Source organism: Xiphophorus hellerii, chromosome 5 (genome assembly GCF_003331165.1).
Source record: "Xiphophorus hellerii strain 12219 chromosome 5, Xiphophorus_hellerii-4.1, whole genome shotgun sequence".
NCBI lineage: Eukaryota > Metazoa > Chordata > Actinopteri > Cyprinodontiformes > Poeciliidae > Xiphophorus > Xiphophorus hellerii.
In genome coordinates, this window is record NC_045676.1 from 22,596,182 (window position 1) to 22,612,468 (window position 16,287).

Below are 16,287 nucleotides of genomic sequence, written 5' to 3' on the forward strand. Positions count from 1 at the left end.
TACAGTAATCAGAACCTGGCGCCATCTAGTGGTCAAGAGTAAAGCTCAAAAGAAGTCATATACAGTATTCACGAAATTAAACGCACTGCGTATTTTTGTACCAACAAGATGCATTTTAAAAACCGAACAGCCACACTTATAATAAGAAAAAGGCAGTTATTTCAAAACATGTCTTACTGCGTAATCACCTGGTTCAGCTCTGTTGTCTACGGAAGCCGGCAGGAATCAAACAGGTCACCCGGCTTGATCGCAAGGCATGCAATCTCTGTCACACACAAGCTAGCGTAAGAAATACACAGACCTACAGAGACTATAGTTTTTTACACAGCCACACAGACAGCTGCGATATTTTGTTTAATGTTAGTTTTTTACAGCGTGACTGCACTGTTTTCCGTACAAATATAAAACCAGCACACCGGAGTAACCAGGTAAAATCTTTCGCGCTACTTTCACACAGATGCTAGCTAGACATGCTACATGTTCTAGCTTTGGGTTGATGTCCGGTTGTTTATATCATGCATTTGAAAGTCTTTCTGTAATTGGTGTTAATTACACGTTCAGATATAAAGTACAGTGACCGGGAATCTGTGTAATTTACGCCTTGTAGCCGTTTAAAACGAGTGAATACGCATTTTAACCCATGTTGACATTAAGCTAGCTTGCTAGCTGTCTCAGAGACATTGCGCCGTCTGGGCCTCATGGAGAAAAACTCTCCTCAGCTCTTAGTTTATAACTTATTAGAACTTACCAAAGCTAACTCACCGTAGTTTAGCACTCGCTTTTATTATTGTTGGGAATCATACCTCAGAAAACAGGAAATGCTCCTAGCCACTCATGCTATCAAAACGGGTTCTCGATAGTATTTACAGCCTTTTTCATTTTCTGAGGTTTTCAAAAACCAGTTTCTGTTTGAGGCAGATAATATAACGGATCGTCAACTATCTTTAGTGAGTGGCTTGCTTGTTTTCTACGTATAGGTGTGAGTGAGAGCACTTAGAGGCGTTGTTGTCGTGCCTTTCAGACAGCTCATCAATGTGTTATCTTCACAGGATGGAGTGGCAGCCAGACGAACAGGGTCTGCAGCAAGTGCTTCAGCTGCTCAAAGATTCCCAGTCCCCAGACACAGCCACGCAGAGAGCTGTGCAAGAAGTATCCTTACCTCTCAGTCTGTGTGGAAATTTAACCATGTCTAAATGGATGCCTGGTGGAAAGCTGCTTTGCGGTGTTGCCTCACTGCAAAATGTTTGGTGCAAACCCAAGCTGGACCTTTTCAGAGTGGAGTTTGCATGTTCTGTGTGCAGGCACTCCGGCATCTCCCTAAAGCCCAGGGTTTCTATGTAAGCTGGAAAAGTATGGAATTTGATTCAAGTATTTTCCAGGTCTGGATTAGTATGGAAAAAGAAATGTGATCATTTAACTGTGCAGTCAGGCATATATTTTATTATATATACATTTATTAAATTGCATTTTTCATGGCTAAAATGACTGAAATATCTAGAAAATGGAGTCTGGAAAAGTCTAGAATTTGGACATGTCAAATGAGCCAAGTGTAAAAATAGGTAACATATCATATGTTAAGTGTGTGTACATGATTATTTGTCCTATGTCTCTTTCATGGATCCCAGTAATTTGCCTCAGCACCACTCTTGAGCAAGATTTATCAAACATAGAAGACGCATAAATGCCAAACAGAGGCATAAGGGTGCATTCACACCAGCCCTGTTAAGTCTGCCTTTATCTCATTTTAATTTATCTAGAAAGTCTGATTTGTTTGTGGAGGTGTGAATATACAATAGTACTCTGATGCAGACCAAAAAGGCAAACTCTGGTCCACCTAAAAACCTATATCTCAGCTTGGGTGAATTGAACTCTGGTGCTGTTTGAATTCATATGAAAGCCAATCAAACCAGAGACTGCTACAAAAGCAAGAAGTGGACTACCGCACAAGCAATTCTTGGTAAATACACCAAAACACACGCAAGACTCCTATGCCATAGGGAGAAATGGCTTCTGGTCTTTTACCAAGACAAAAGAGAAATCCTACAACCATTAAAATCTGACACTACTCTGTTTTTGTTTGCATTTCATGAAGAAGGAAGTTGCGCTCATGTCTTCAGAAATTTTTGTGTCGTTTCCGTCAGTGGTTCTTGGTGCAGCACCACCACAGGCGAGGGAGGGAACAGGTTTTTCAAAGGGTTTGGTTTTTTTGACAGTGCGGTGTGAAATCAAACCGCACCAGCTGAAAATATAACAAATGTTGCCACTTTGGTCCTCAATAGAACAGAGTTTACCAGACTATGATGCGTGAAAACACCCTTCGTTAGATGAGGGTGTGAGGATGTTTTTGCCAAGTGTGGATGGTTGAATTTCTTAACTGATACCCCAGAAACTGGAGCAGCTTAACCAGTTTCCTGACTTCAACAACTATCTCATCTTTGTCCTCACAAGCCTCAAGTCTGAGGGTATGATTGAGTTAAAAAAAAACATTCCATTGTCAATATTGCTGATCTTTCTTTTCAGCTGTGCTAGCGTCATGCTAATATTTCAGTTCTGCATCCAACATCCTGCTTCTCACATGGTAAAATGCTGTTTCATTCTCTGTCTCTGAAGACGAACCCACTCGCTCTCTCAGTGGTCTGATTTTGAAGAACAATGTGAAGGCTCACTACCAGAACTTCCCCCCTAACGTGGCTGACTTCATCAAACGAGAATGCCTCAACAACATCGGAGATCCGTCGCCGCTTATCAGAGCTACGATTGGTGAGGGTGTGGCAGAAAGGGGAAGGTGGGAGGGGTGGGAGAAAAGCAAAACAAGAAGCGTTACCCTGTAGTGATTGTGAGTCAGTCTGCCATGTGGGAGGCTGACTTGTTACACAGAAAAGTTGCTGTGTGGGTGCTCGAAACAGTGTTTTGCAGATGTTTATAGCTGAAGAAGGCTATGTTGTGTTAAATAGGGTAATCCAGAACTTTCAGCTGCAGGTTTATTTAATATTTTTTGTCTTCGTCGTGAAGGGATTTTGATCACAACTATAGCCTCTAAAGGAGAGCTGCAGACTTGGCCGGAGCTCTTGCCTCAACTTTGCAATCTGCTCAACTCTGAGGACTACAACACCTGCGAGGTACAGCCTCTGCACGACTTATTGAGTTTCTAATTGTTCATTTGATTGAATCGCTCTGATTTCCCCTTTTATTCAGGGTTCTTTTGGAGCACTGCAGAAAATCTGTGAGGATTCGTCTGAGCTGTTGGACAGCGACGCTCTGAACAGACCTCTCAACATCATGATCCCCAAGTTTCTCCAGTTCTTTAAGCACTGCAGCCCCAAGATCAGGTTGGTAAACCACTGTTGTTTTTCTGTCATGTCCCTTCTCCTTTATTCAGGCTAATTTAAGTAAGCTCTTGGCTTGGTTTTCCTTTAGGTCCCATGCTATCGCTTGTGTGAACCAGTTCATCATTGGACGAGCTCAAGCTCTGATGGATAATATCGATACTTTTATTGAGGTGAGGGATAAAAATATTTCATCTGGCTTGTTCCGCAGAGTAGAGCATTTAAGCTCTGGGTCATTCTGATGGTGGAGGGCCAGAGTACTGCCTGTTTAAAATCTTCCAGTCTGTGGAGACACCTTATGTAGAGGACTGAGGTGAACTTAGTGTTGTACTGAAGAGTTAATTTAACTTTTCGGATGAGATTTTTGGAAGACCCAATACTGGTCTTATATACGCAGTTTCCTATTTATTGAATGGTTTTAGAAAACAAAAGCGGTGAAAGAGTTGCTGCTGTCTGTATGAACAGAAAAAACATATTTTATGTATTCTAGATTTGGAGAAGGAGCAAATCTAAGATGGCAAAGAGGCCAAGCAGAAGATACAAAATAGCTTTTTATTGTGCTGCTGAATTAAAAACACGACTTCAGGCTTGTTGTTTCAAGATGTCTAGAGAATGCTGTTAAGAAAACCCAACTTGGTAAATATTTTATGTTCAAATATCTAGAATGTTATTTAAAAAAACTTCAGAAAATCCAAAAATTGCAAGAACCCTGGACATTGCGTAAAACGTTTACTTTGACTAATGTGGTGGAACGCAGCAGATTAGGTTCCTTATTACCCCAAACCTTATTTTACCATCTTGTTCTCCAGCTCCTCCTTCACTTAATCCGTTCATCCTTCTTCTCTCCTTTTGCAGAGTCTGTTTGCCCTGGCCGGTGACGAAGACAGTGAAGTGAGGAAGAACGTCTGCAGGGCTCTGGTCATGCTGCTGGAAGTTCGCATCGACCGCCTCATCCCACACATGCACAGCATCATCCAGGTGAGGCGACCGTTGGATCTTCTGTCACCATCACCATCGTAGATACGGTCCTCCTCCTCTTCCTCACCACCAGCCGTTGTGTTTCTGTCTGCAGTACATGCTGCAGCGAACGCAGGACCCCGATGAGAACGTGGCTCTGGAAGCCTGCGAGTTCTGGCTCACTCTGGCTGAGCAGCCCATCTGTAAAGAGGCCCTGTCTGGACACTTGGTCCAGTAAGTCAAGATATGGTGACAGATGGATTGAGGTAATGAAGGAGGAGCTCACCTGATTTAGATCTTTTTTCTTTTTTTTTTTTAAGACTGATTCCTATCTTGGTGAACGGGATGAAATACTCAGAGATCGACATCATCCTCCTAAAAGTAAGCAGCTGTTGTTAAATTAAATGCTTCTTCCACACAAACTCTGCCCTTATAAGAATCTAGTTTACTTCAAACTTAATCTTTATCGTCCTCCAGGGAGACGTCGAAGAGGACGATACGATTCCCGATAGCGAGCAGGACATCAAGCCTCGCTTCCACAAGTCTCGCACCGTGACTCTGCAACACGAGGGTGGGGAGGGCGAGGAGGGCGAGGACATAGACGAAGACGAGGATGACGACGACGACACGTTGTCTGACTGGAATCTTCGTAAGCTACTGAAATGCATTGAGACATTTAGGGTGCATTCACACCAGATTTATTTTGTTTTACTTGGTTCGTTTGGGGAGGTGTGGACTTGCAGTCTAACTCTGATGCGGCCCAAAACAGCGAGGTCTGGTCCCCCTAAAAACCTAGATCTCAGTTCAGTTGAAGTGAACTCTAGTGCAGTTCAAATGCATATTATTGCCAAGTGGACCAGAGTTTGCTCCAAAAGCAAGAAGCAGGCTATTGCACAGGACATTCTGGATAAAGGCATCAAGATCAAACTCACGAATCTATTGCTAGCGGGAGAAATGGCTAGTGGTTCTTTTTACCAAAGACAAAAAAGAAACCCTACAATCGCAAAAATCTGGCATGTTTGTTTACATTTTGAGAAGAAGGACGTTGTGCTCATGCCGTCTTTGGAGGTTTTGTTGTCGTTTCCTTCAGTGGTTCTTGTTGCAGCGCCAGCACAGGCGAGAGGGGAAACATGTTTTCAAAGAGTTTAAGAGTTTGATTTGTTTGATAGTGCAGTGTGAAAGCGAACTGCACCAACTGAAAATGTAACCAGTGTTGTAATTTTGGTCCCCAATCGAACCGAGTGTGAAAATATCCTTAAACATCTGGTATATTTCTATTTCAAAACTTTTTACCTGTCCAGTTGTCTCAGTCTTATCTGTTTCTTGTTTTTTTCCCCCTCTGTTTTCATCCATTGTTAAAAAGGAATTACCGTATTTTTCAGACTATAAGTCGCTACTTTTTTCCCACGCTTTGAACCATGTGGCAGTTTTTTTTAAAACTTTGTGGGTGCGGCTTATAGTGAGGTGACTATAGAGGTGACAAAATGACAAATGTCATTTTGAATGACAAAATTCTTGATTTTCTCATTAGAAATCCAAATTATGTCAGATGTTACCATCAATTTTATTGGATTTTATGGTATAGATCAACAAAACGTGGTGAATAACAGTGAAGTGGACAGCAGAAGTTATTCTCCTATCGGTGCGTCTCCTAATCTCGTCCGTCGGTCTCTGACTCCCAGGAAAATGCTCGGCTGCGGCTCTGGACGTTCTGGCCAACGTGTTTCGTGAGGAGCTGCTTCCACACCTCCTGCCTCTGCTTAAAGGCCTGCTGTTCCATCCCGACTGGGTCATCAAGGAGTCTGGCATCTTGGTGCTTGGCGCCATCGCTGAGGGTTAGACATAGACTCACAAATTACATTAAAATCTAAATTTTAATATAAAACAGGAAGAAATGTAAGCTCTCATCCTCTTTTCAGGCTGCATGCAGGGAATGGTTCCCTACTTGCCAGAGCTGATTCCTCATCTCATCCAGTGCTTATGCGACAAGAAGGCTTTGGTGCGCTCCATCGCCTGCTGGACCCTGAGTCGCTACGCCCACTGGGTGGTCAGCCAGCCCCCCGACGCCCACCTCAAGCCCCTCATGACCGAGCTTCTCAAACGCATCCTGGATGGAAACAAAAGGGTGCAGGAAGCGGCTTGCAGGTGTGGCTCTCAGCTTTCCTCTGTGCTCTTCTCTGTGTTGTCTGTTGCTCAGACATCTTTCTCACTCATATCCTGTTGGCCACAGTGCCTTCGCCACCCTGGAGGAGGAGGCGTGCACGGAGCTAGTGCCGTACCTCAGCTTCATCCTGGACACGCTGGTTTTCGCTTTCGGGAAATATCAGCACAAGAATCTGCTGATCCTCTACGACGCTATAGGAACGCTGGCTGATTCTGTGGGACACCACCTCAACCAGCCTGTGAGCTCAGCAGTCACACACACATTCACACAGCTTGGGACTGAAACATTTACTTTTAGTTTTTTTTTTTGAAGGAGTACATCCAGAAGCTGATGCCGCCTCTGATAGCCAAATGGAACGAGCTGAAGGACGAGGACAAAGACCTCTTTCCTCTGCTGGAGTGTCTGTCGTCGGTTGCCACGGCGCTGCAGAGCGGCTTCCTCCCGTACTGCGAGCCTGTGTACCAGCGCTGCGTGACCCTGGTCCAGAAGACGCTGGCTCAGGCCATGGTGAGCTGCGTTACAGCATTTTACCTTAACACCCTGATTTTAATAATCAGGGTTCGTATGGGTGCTTGAATTTAAATTAGTTTTTTTCAGGGTTTGGAACGTGCTTGAAATACTTGATATTCAAACTGCAGTTAAGTTATTAAGTCCATAATAGAGAATTGTATCTGTCATTTTTGTTTCATTTCTGTTGTTTTTATCTGTAAAGTGTGGTGCTGGAAAAGTTTGGAAACTTACCTTGAAATTGCTTGAAGTTTACTGGGTTAAAGTGTGTGAAACATGTGTAGTTGTATGAAATGAGAACCACTATGTTGGTGTTTCTCAGATGTACAGTCAGCAGCCAGACCAGTATGAAGCACCAGATAAGGACTTCATGATTGTGGCCCTGGATCTATTAAGCGGGTTGGCCGAGGGACTCGGGGGCCACGTCGACACGCTGGTGGCCCGCAGCAACATCATGACCCTGCTGTTCCAGTGCATGCAGGTGAGAGTACTTCAGTGGATTTCATCACCTTCACATCCCATCTAGTCTGAGAAAACAGCTTCAGGTCTTAATGATGTGGAATTATGAAAATTGTGTTCATATCTTCTCTTTCTATAATTTTTATTGCAGAAAAAGTGTTCCCATCATTTAAACTCTTTCACATTTTTTCACATTACAACCACAACATTTTTTGATTTGGGTTTTTATGTGAAATACCAAAACAAATTGTTGCATACTCGTGAAGTAGGTGGTGTTTTGGGGTATCATTCGGTGATGGTGGAGCCAGAATATTCTCATAGTGGTGATCAGGCTGATGTGGCGGTTAACAATTAATTGGTACTATGGCCGCTTTGGAGAACAACATCCGTATTTGCCAAATAATTCACTAAATACAGAAAATATTTTCTGGAAGCTAATAAATAAATGCCATCACCACTGCCTCCAACTGTTTTGGAGGGGAACTGCTTGTTCTGGTGATGTGCTCTACTGGTGAGTTACCTCCATATTGGAACGACCAATTGCCTGACCAGTGGGGGGTCCAATGATTGTCCAGGGGTTAGAGGTCATGGCCACCCCATGGGAACCCCCTTTCTCCGCCCCTGCATTTCGGGGTCTTGACCAAGCTCAACTTAAGCTCAGTAAAATTAAACAGAGAGCGTCTATCTGCCACAGATTCTTACATAAATCTACATACAGCCATCTTGTGGAGATCTAATGATTCTCTAATTGAACAAAGAAGAAGAAGATAGTAATCCTGACAATGCCGACAGTTGTGGGAGGTTTTAAACTTTATTAATTGTAAGTTGTTGTGACAACAATAAATCAAAATTCTTATCATGACAAGAAGCTTATCATGATAAATGATAAACAATACGATAAATGCCCACCGCTAGATTCAAGGCATGTTGAAGGCTTTTGAGAGAAACAGTTTTATCCCCAAACTCGTTTACTTGGTGTAGAAAATTATACAACTGAGTTTTTCAGATTTACATTTAGACACGGATAGACCGACCCACCCGTCCCTATTCTGCAAAGTTAGTCCATCCATCCATTTATTGATCTGTCCGTCATGCGTTTGTCCATCCAGGTAATTGGATGATGTGAAAATATATAGGAAACCTGTTTACTTGTGTGTCGGCTCTGAGCAGTCCCAGGTAGTCAGTGGATGTGCCATTAACCCATTTTAGATCAGCAGATTTTGTTTATATTGGTCTTTGTTTGTATGTTTTTGTTTCAGGATACGATGCCTGAGGTGAGGCAGAGTTCATTTGCTCTGCTGGGTGACCTGACCAAGGCCTGCTTCCCTCATGTCAAACCGTGTATCGGTAATTATTCCTTTCTCTTCCTCCCGAACACTACACTCAGCTTGTTAAAGGCGCTTGACGGGGGCCTAGCACAGTGGAGAAATCTTTTTTTGTGAAACGTGATCGTAAAAAGTTAGGAAAAAAATTACACAAATCTGGATGATTATTTTTTTAATTACATTTTTGTCCTTTAGCTGAATTTATGCCGATCCTCGGGACAAATCTGAACCCAGAATTTATCTCCGTGTGCAACAATGCCACCTGGGCCATAGGGGAGATCTGCATGCAGATGGGTCAGTACCACCATCTTGATGCTCCTAGTTTAAACTTTAGATATTGTGCGTCTGACCTTGTTCTGTCTTCTCCCATCAGGAGTGGAGATGCAGCCATACATAGCTATGGTTCTAAACCAGCTGGTTGAGATCATTAACCGACCCAACACACCCAAAACCCTGCTGGAAAACACAGGCATGTAGACGTTCGCTCCTCATGTACTGCTCATGGCTGACACCTTTGTTACTTGCTTAATGGTATCTATGCTCGTGTTGCAGCCATCACCATCGGCAGACTGGGTTACGTTTGCCCTCAGGAGGTCGCCCCCATGCTGCCGCAGTTTATCCGACCCTGGTGGGGAATCCTCGCCTTTCACGCAAATCGCAGCTGTGAGAAAACCGTAGAAATCTGCTGCTCATTGCTTTCTTGTTGACGTCCTCCAGGTGCACATCTCTCCGCAACATCCGAGACAACGAGGAGAAAGACTCTGCCTTTCGTGGGATTTGCATAATGATCGGCGTGAATCCCGGAGGCGTGGTGCAGGTGAGGCGTCGTCCGCTGCAGCTGTACGCGTCGTCCAGTTACCGTCTGTTGAATTACACCTACTGCACCTTTTTCTGATGCTCAGGATTTCATCTTCTTCTGTGACGCTGTGGCCTCCTGGGTGAACCCTAAGGATGATCTGAGAGACATGTTCTACAAGGTATGTAGCAGAATAACCCAGGCAAAATTCAACATCTTATGTCACATTTTGCCTTGTGAGTCACATTCTGCAGTTCAGGGATTAACCTGCAAACACAAACCTCTGCAGATGAATAGGCCTGTCACAATAACACATTTTACTGGTTTATTGTCCCAGAAATGATTGCAATAAACAATAATAAAAATATAGATAGCTATCTAGCTAAAGATAGCTATCTAGCTAAAGATAGCTATATATATAGCTATCTTTTGCATCTATCTTTGGTTAGTGCAAATTTATTGCCAGTTTGCTGGATGAAGTTCGTCTTTGCCTGTGCAATGCTACAGTCATTCTGTGCAATAAAGCTTTGTACTACTACGCTTTAAAATATGCAATTTTCTTTATTACATTTCCATCATGATTAGGTCTTAAATTTAATTCATAATGGTCTGAAAAAGTCTTTGAGTTGATGAAACCTGCAGTAATGCTGTTAATTGATTAATTGCTTATTGCTATGGGCTTATACACAACGTCAACATAAGTTAAACATAAAAGGCGTTTCCCATGTACCCTCGACATCAGTTATGTTTATTAAATTTTTACTTTTAATAATCCTCATTTAAATCTTTAATATCTCCTAAATATGTTCTCTTTGCTCACACACGTTGGATTTGCTGACCGTGTGTGTTGGTCTCCACAGATCCTTCATGGTTTCAAGGAGCAGGTCGGGGAGGAGAACTGGCAGCAGTTTTCAGAGCAGTTCCCCCCACTGCTAAAGGAGAGACTGGCAGCCTGCTACGGCGTTTAGGTTCTCCACACCCACCCAATAGGTAAGCCACCACACATTGGGTTAAAGTAAAAAAAAAGTTGCATTGTTGCTCCATTAACATCTCCATGTTGGTTTGTGTTTTTTGCCTTCAGGTGAGCCAGCAGGAGGAGGGTGAATGGGAAACTCATCCATCTGTGTATTGCACGGCCCTGATCTGGGGGGAGGGAGAGGGACGCTTTTGGCCGCTCCCCCTGATGGACGGCCCCCACGCCCTATGTGTTTGTCCATAGAGGGAGGGTGCGCGGGTGGGAGGGAGGGACAGGGGGGACACCTCTAGATTAACTAGGCAGGGACCTGACACAGAAAAAAAAACAACAACTAACTGGTAGGGACAGATAGAGGAGGAGGAGACCAGCTGGAAAAGAGAGCGGCACAAAGAAAAGTTCAGGGACAGACAGGGAGGGGATTCACAACGAGGCAGGGACAGCAGGCAGGAGAAAGCTTGTTTCCTGGCTAGAACGACAGGGAAAGTTAGGATTTTAATGGGATTCTTAAACTTAAACGAGTAGCTGGTTGCTCAACAGACTCACAGACATTAAGTTGTACATGCAGTACCTGGGACAGACTGTGGGTGGCACTGTGGTTTAGACTTTTTACAGACCTACTACGTAGCTAGGGACAGACAGGTAAAAAAAAACAACCTCTCTAATAACTTCATTTTTCTGGGGGAATAGGATTCTATATCAAATACTCCATCTGTGCTCCACCCTATTCTGCTTCTCTGTAAGATGATCTATCCTCATCCATGTTTCCTACCTTTCATTCTTACCAGAGTGCTGCTTTACAGAGCTATCATCTATCACACATATTGCTGTCTACATGTTTTTTTCTACCTGATCGAACGAGACAGAGAGAGAGAGAGAGTGTGGGGAAGCCTTTTCCCACCGAAAACAAACCATTTCTCTGGGAAGGGGGGCTTAGGGCTAACACTTTTGTTTTCTCACCTGAGCGGGAGGAAATCTTACAAAGAAAATGCATCCTTAGTTTTGTCTCCAAGGTTCAGCTCGACGTGTGCATGTTGCAAGTTTGTAAATCCTGATTTCGGCATTCTTTAACGGTGTGTGAAATGTGTATTTTTTATTTTTTGTATTTGTTTTTGGACATGGTACCGAGCTAAAACTTGACTCCCCACCGCAATGTCCTTGGCACCTGTTGACTGTGACCAAGTGTTTGTGTATGTGCGTGTGTGTGTGTGTGCGTGCGCATGTGACTGAGTGTGTGTATGTGTCTGTCTACATTTGTGTTGATATCCATTTGATGCCATATTGATATCTTTAGTAAAACTGATTGGTTGTGATCTTTATAATGTTTTATAATTGGTCTTTTTTTTTTTGCTGCTACTGACGAGTTTTGTTTCTGTAGTGAACTGAAATTCACACACTTAACACAAAAATTGAATTGATGCTATATTCAGTGACTGTTAAGTTGTTTTTTTGCACTTTTTATTTTATTCAGTTTTTTTTTTATTTTATTATTTGTATGGTATATTTTTTTTAACTTCACCCATATGATATGTCTTGACCCTAATGTCAGTGTTTGTCATACTGTGTTGCACTGTGAAATTAAGTGTCTTTGACTGGCAAAAATATCTCAATACTAAATGGCAAATAAAAGCAAATTTGTGAAACTGCGACTAATCCGCACTTTTACAATTACTAACCTTGCCATAATGCTGTGTGTGTGTGTGTGTGTGAGAGATCCTGCATGAGAGAGTGCATGAAGAGATTTAGTATTTGCCAATAAGCATGTTTGACGGAAGAGTGTGATACGGTTAAAAGTCGGGATGTAGCCTGCCTCAGCATAGTTTGTATGCATGCTCTGCCTTTCCACAGTAAAGATGTACAGTGCCTTGCAAAAGTATTTGTACCTCTTAAATGTTTATACATTTTGTCTGAAAACTACAAACTTTAGTGTGTTTTATTAGATCTTTATGATAGCCCAACCCAAAGGAGCATATAATGAGAGAGACATTTCTGTCCTTTCTGCTCTGTAAAGTGACACAACTACTACTAGCCAACTCGAAAATAAATGTCAAGTGGGGCTTAGGTCGGGACTACCCTGGTAAAAACCAGCACTTGTTCTATGCTTCGCTTCATCCAGAGGGTCTGGACTCTTGACTATTGAGAAGCAATTGTTTACTGGAGGCGTGGAGTTTGTTCAAGTCTTAAATGTTACCCAGTCGCTAACGTTTGTCCATGACGTAGCCGTCCTCCACTGCAAAGAGAGAAGTGCCAAGCTGAACGAGGCGGCTGTTAATATTGATTCAGTATTTGGAAGTGTGGCCAACACAGACTGAACGGCTTCGTTCACTTCCTCTGCTGCCATCACTAAAACTACAGACTACAATTCTAAAACGGCGCAGAAAATTGACATCATTCACAACTTCTCCTGTTCACTGATTGGCCTGGTCAAAAATCTATCAGGGAGAATCCCCTTCAATGGGAGAAAACCTAGAAGGAGCAGTGAAGAGAGATTGGAATTTAGAAGCCAGTGGCCGGGCTAGGTTGGGACTTTGACTAGGCCATATTTTGCTCAGTCTCAAGTCTTTTTGTAGCCTCTAATTGGTTTTCTTTCAATATTCTCCCGAATTTGGCTCTCTGGTCTGACTAGCTTCCTTTGCCCTGCTGAAGATCCCCTCAGCATCATGCTGGCAACCACTACTCTGAAATGAGTAGCAGTTGTCGTGTTGAGATGCTCCAATCTGAGTTGTAGATCTCTGTGACTTATCCAGAGTCTCCATGAGCTTCTTGTAAGCTTTTCCAATGACATGATGTCCTTTACGTTGAGTGTCAGCTTATATGGATGACCCTTTTTGGATTGATTAAACAAAGCTCTGTGGGACATTCACAGCTCAACATATTGTTGTACAACATATGACTGTGCGCTTGTTGAGATCATAATACAAACTACTCACTTCAACGCTCTTGGGAACAGTTGTAAACAGCATAATGGCAGCATTGTTGTGATGACATGCTGAAGATGGAGAGTTGAAAAAAGTAGTAGCTTCTTAAAGAGACAGAGGCCAATTTCAAAGTAGTTTGCGATGTCAAATGTATTTGATGTCATGTTTGATATATGCAGCATTTTTATAACACCTGAAGCTTACATAGTAACTTGATTGTGCTACAAAATAATATACTTCTTCTTTAAACTTCTCCTGAACTTTTCTCCCTGACCTGTCTGTTCCATATCCATATATGCCCACCACACTTTTCAGATATTCAGTTTTAAAAATTTAAAATCCCTTTTCATTTCACAATTACACACTACTTTGTGTCAACTCATCAAACGCCATTCCAATTAATAGGTGTATCAGTACTGGTGTGGGCTTGTAAGAGGACACAATGTGGAAAAGCTCAACAGGTATGAATACTTTAGCAATGCACTGTATGGATGTGTGTGCAGTAGTGCATGTTTGGTGTATGTTTCAGAGTATTATGACTGCCCTTTACACACCAACACACCACCTCGACTGACAAGCAGAAAGGGACGGTACATTTAGATAAAAAGCTAGGACACTGCCAAAGAGCAATAGCCACTAAATTAGAAAGTTGGATTAGAAGCAGGGGCCACCTGGAGCGTGATGCAGACACACAGGTACAGCCGGACTGTAAGGAGGATTTCTGATCACGATTCTGCCAGCAAAATTCAACACAGGGAAGCGTGTTCATCTTTTTAAATGTTTTTTTTTAATTTTATTATTTTTATTTTCTGGCTCATAGATATTTAGATGTAGACAAAATGTTGCCGCTTGATTTGACCTAGACTGTGACCATTAAGGTAATTGAACCAATCATCCGTTACTTAAAATTGGAGACAATCCGAGTCTGTTTCCTTTCTCTCAGTTCGGATTGGGAGGGATTTTTATTTTATTTTTATTTTTATAAATGTCTCAGTGGCTCAATATTTTTACGTGATTTCATGTGCTTCTCTGATGTTTTCTAGTTCCATGAGATTTTTGTATTGTGAACTTTTTAACGATACTGTAGAAGTCTGGTTGTGGACCAGTGATGAATACAAGTAGAGAGAGGAGACATGATTTTTTTATTTTCATTTTTTAATTTATGTTAATGTAATAAGAAGCATGATGCTGGGTAAGATTTAAACTTTTAACATGAAAAATCAGCCTGATTTATAATAGAGCAAAAATAATTTGGTACCTGCCTTTAATCTGTTTCCCTCCATTTATTATAATTTGGGAGTAGAAATGAAATAGTTTTGGGGTGATTTTAATCCTTTTATAGTTTGTGTGTAAAACTGACTGAAAATCCAGCTGGATTGTGGATTACCTGAAATAAATGTTCTTGTCATGCATGCTGAGAAATGGCTGTTATGATTTTTGGTGCTTTTTTTTAAGTTAATGTTTTGTTTTTTTTTAACTCCGTTTCAGATAAATAGCACAGTTCCTGGTATATCAACTCTCAAATTAAAATTCAATGTAAAATGAGGAGTGCAATGTGGGCACTTTTTCTGACAGTCACCTTCATTGTTCAGACACGAAGGTGTGATTATTATTTTATTATTATTATTATTATTTTTCAAAATTTGGGTGTAAAAGTTAAAATTTGCAGCATATTTTCATTAATTCAAACATGTTTAAATTTAAGTATCCAACAATAATATTTGGAGAAATGTCTCTTACCATGTGGCAGAAAACCCACTTAGTTTTGGTTAAATCAAAAACTTTATGCTATATCTTTTCATCTCTTACAAAAAAAAAGATGATGTATGTTTGGACTATTTTAATATTACACGCTCGGTTGTGTCAAATATTTTACTATCCAACTGACAATGTGTTGAAATTAAAGATGGCTGAACAGTCAGCCATCTTTAATGGCTAATTATTCCAGCCATTTTGTCCAGTGCACCAGTACCACTGGAAGCCAAATAGTCCCAAAGCATGATGCGTCCACCGCCTTGCTTTACAGTTGAAACAGCTTTTAAGTTTTACCTTAATTCCACCAAACACTCAGCTTGTCATTTTATCCCAAAAGCCAAATCCTTGACAATAAAACCTCTGCCTTATAAAAATATGCATATGATCTCAGTCCCATTGAAGAGTCGTGGTCAGAGATGGGAAGCAGCCAACAAACCTGGCTCAGTTGCACCAGTTCTGTCAGGACGGAGCGAGTCAAACCTCCACCGAAACGTTGCGAGAAGCTTCCGGAAGAAGAGCATGGCTCATGTCATGCTGTTTCAAGGCAGTGCAACAAAATACTCAAGAATTGTGTGTAAGCCTTTGAGTCTGAATAAAAGATTTAAAAAATTGTTTTTGTTGTGTTGCCATTTATCGAATAATGTTATTAATCCTAACTTATGTGAAACAGGAAATGTTACTTCAGATTTAAATGTCAGATCAGACCGTAAGAAAAACAAATACGTAGAAATTTGAAAGTGATTCTAACAATTTTGTTAAAATGACCTGAGCTGAAAAAAATCTTTAAAAAATAAAACACATCTACTGTGAAACCATCTGTGAGTAAACAACCACAGATGTTGAATATGGACACAATGTTACAAGAAGATCCTCTTGTTGTCTGCAGCTTGATGTAAGTTTTTTTTTTTCCCCCCAGAAGCTTAGGGTGGAGTTTAGGTAGAGCCAGGTTAGGAAAGTCCCTGCATTCTTTCATTTCTGTGCTGCTATCGCCATTTTGTAGCACTGTTGCAGACAGAGTAGTCTGTGCTACAAATTTCCACCCTGCAGAGATTGTGAGAAAGCTTCATGTTTTGAAAGACAAATTAGGCTGCATAAGAAAACAATCCA

General features: G+C 41.7%; 1 protein-coding gene across 3 annotated transcripts; it reads left to right on the forward strand.

Moving 5' to 3' along the window:
- Positions 1–208: 208 nt before the first annotated feature.
- tnpo2b (transportin 2b) lies at positions 209–15,783 on the forward strand. 3 transcript variants are annotated; one of them, XM_032563040.1, is made up of 24 exons: positions 209–284; positions 1,050–1,149; positions 2,387–2,462; positions 2,611–2,760; positions 3,013–3,119; positions 3,196–3,329; positions 3,418–3,499; positions 4,182–4,304; positions 4,399–4,517; positions 4,604–4,664; positions 4,761–4,932; positions 5,966–6,118; positions 6,203–6,428; positions 6,514–6,685; positions 6,760–6,954; positions 7,277–7,435; positions 8,673–8,760; positions 8,934–9,032; positions 9,112–9,207; positions 9,291–9,366; positions 9,456–9,555; positions 9,641–9,715; positions 10,395–10,524; positions 10,616–15,783. In XM_032563040.1, the coding sequence occupies exons 2-23, from the start codon at positions 1,051–1,053 to the stop codon at positions 10,500–10,502; spliced, it is 2,670 nt and encodes an 889-aa protein (XP_032418931.1). In that variant the 5' UTR covers positions 209–284; position 1,050; the 3' UTR covers positions 10,503–10,524; positions 10,616–15,783. The 3 variants fall into 3 exon arrangements, with proteins under 3 accessions (XP_032418931.1, XP_032418932.1, XP_032418933.1); XM_032563041.1 differs by having other exon boundaries at positions 210–428; XM_032563042.1 differs by lacking the exon at positions 209–284 and adding an exon at positions 697–947.
- The last annotated feature ends 504 nt before the right edge of the window (positions 15,784–16,287 follow it).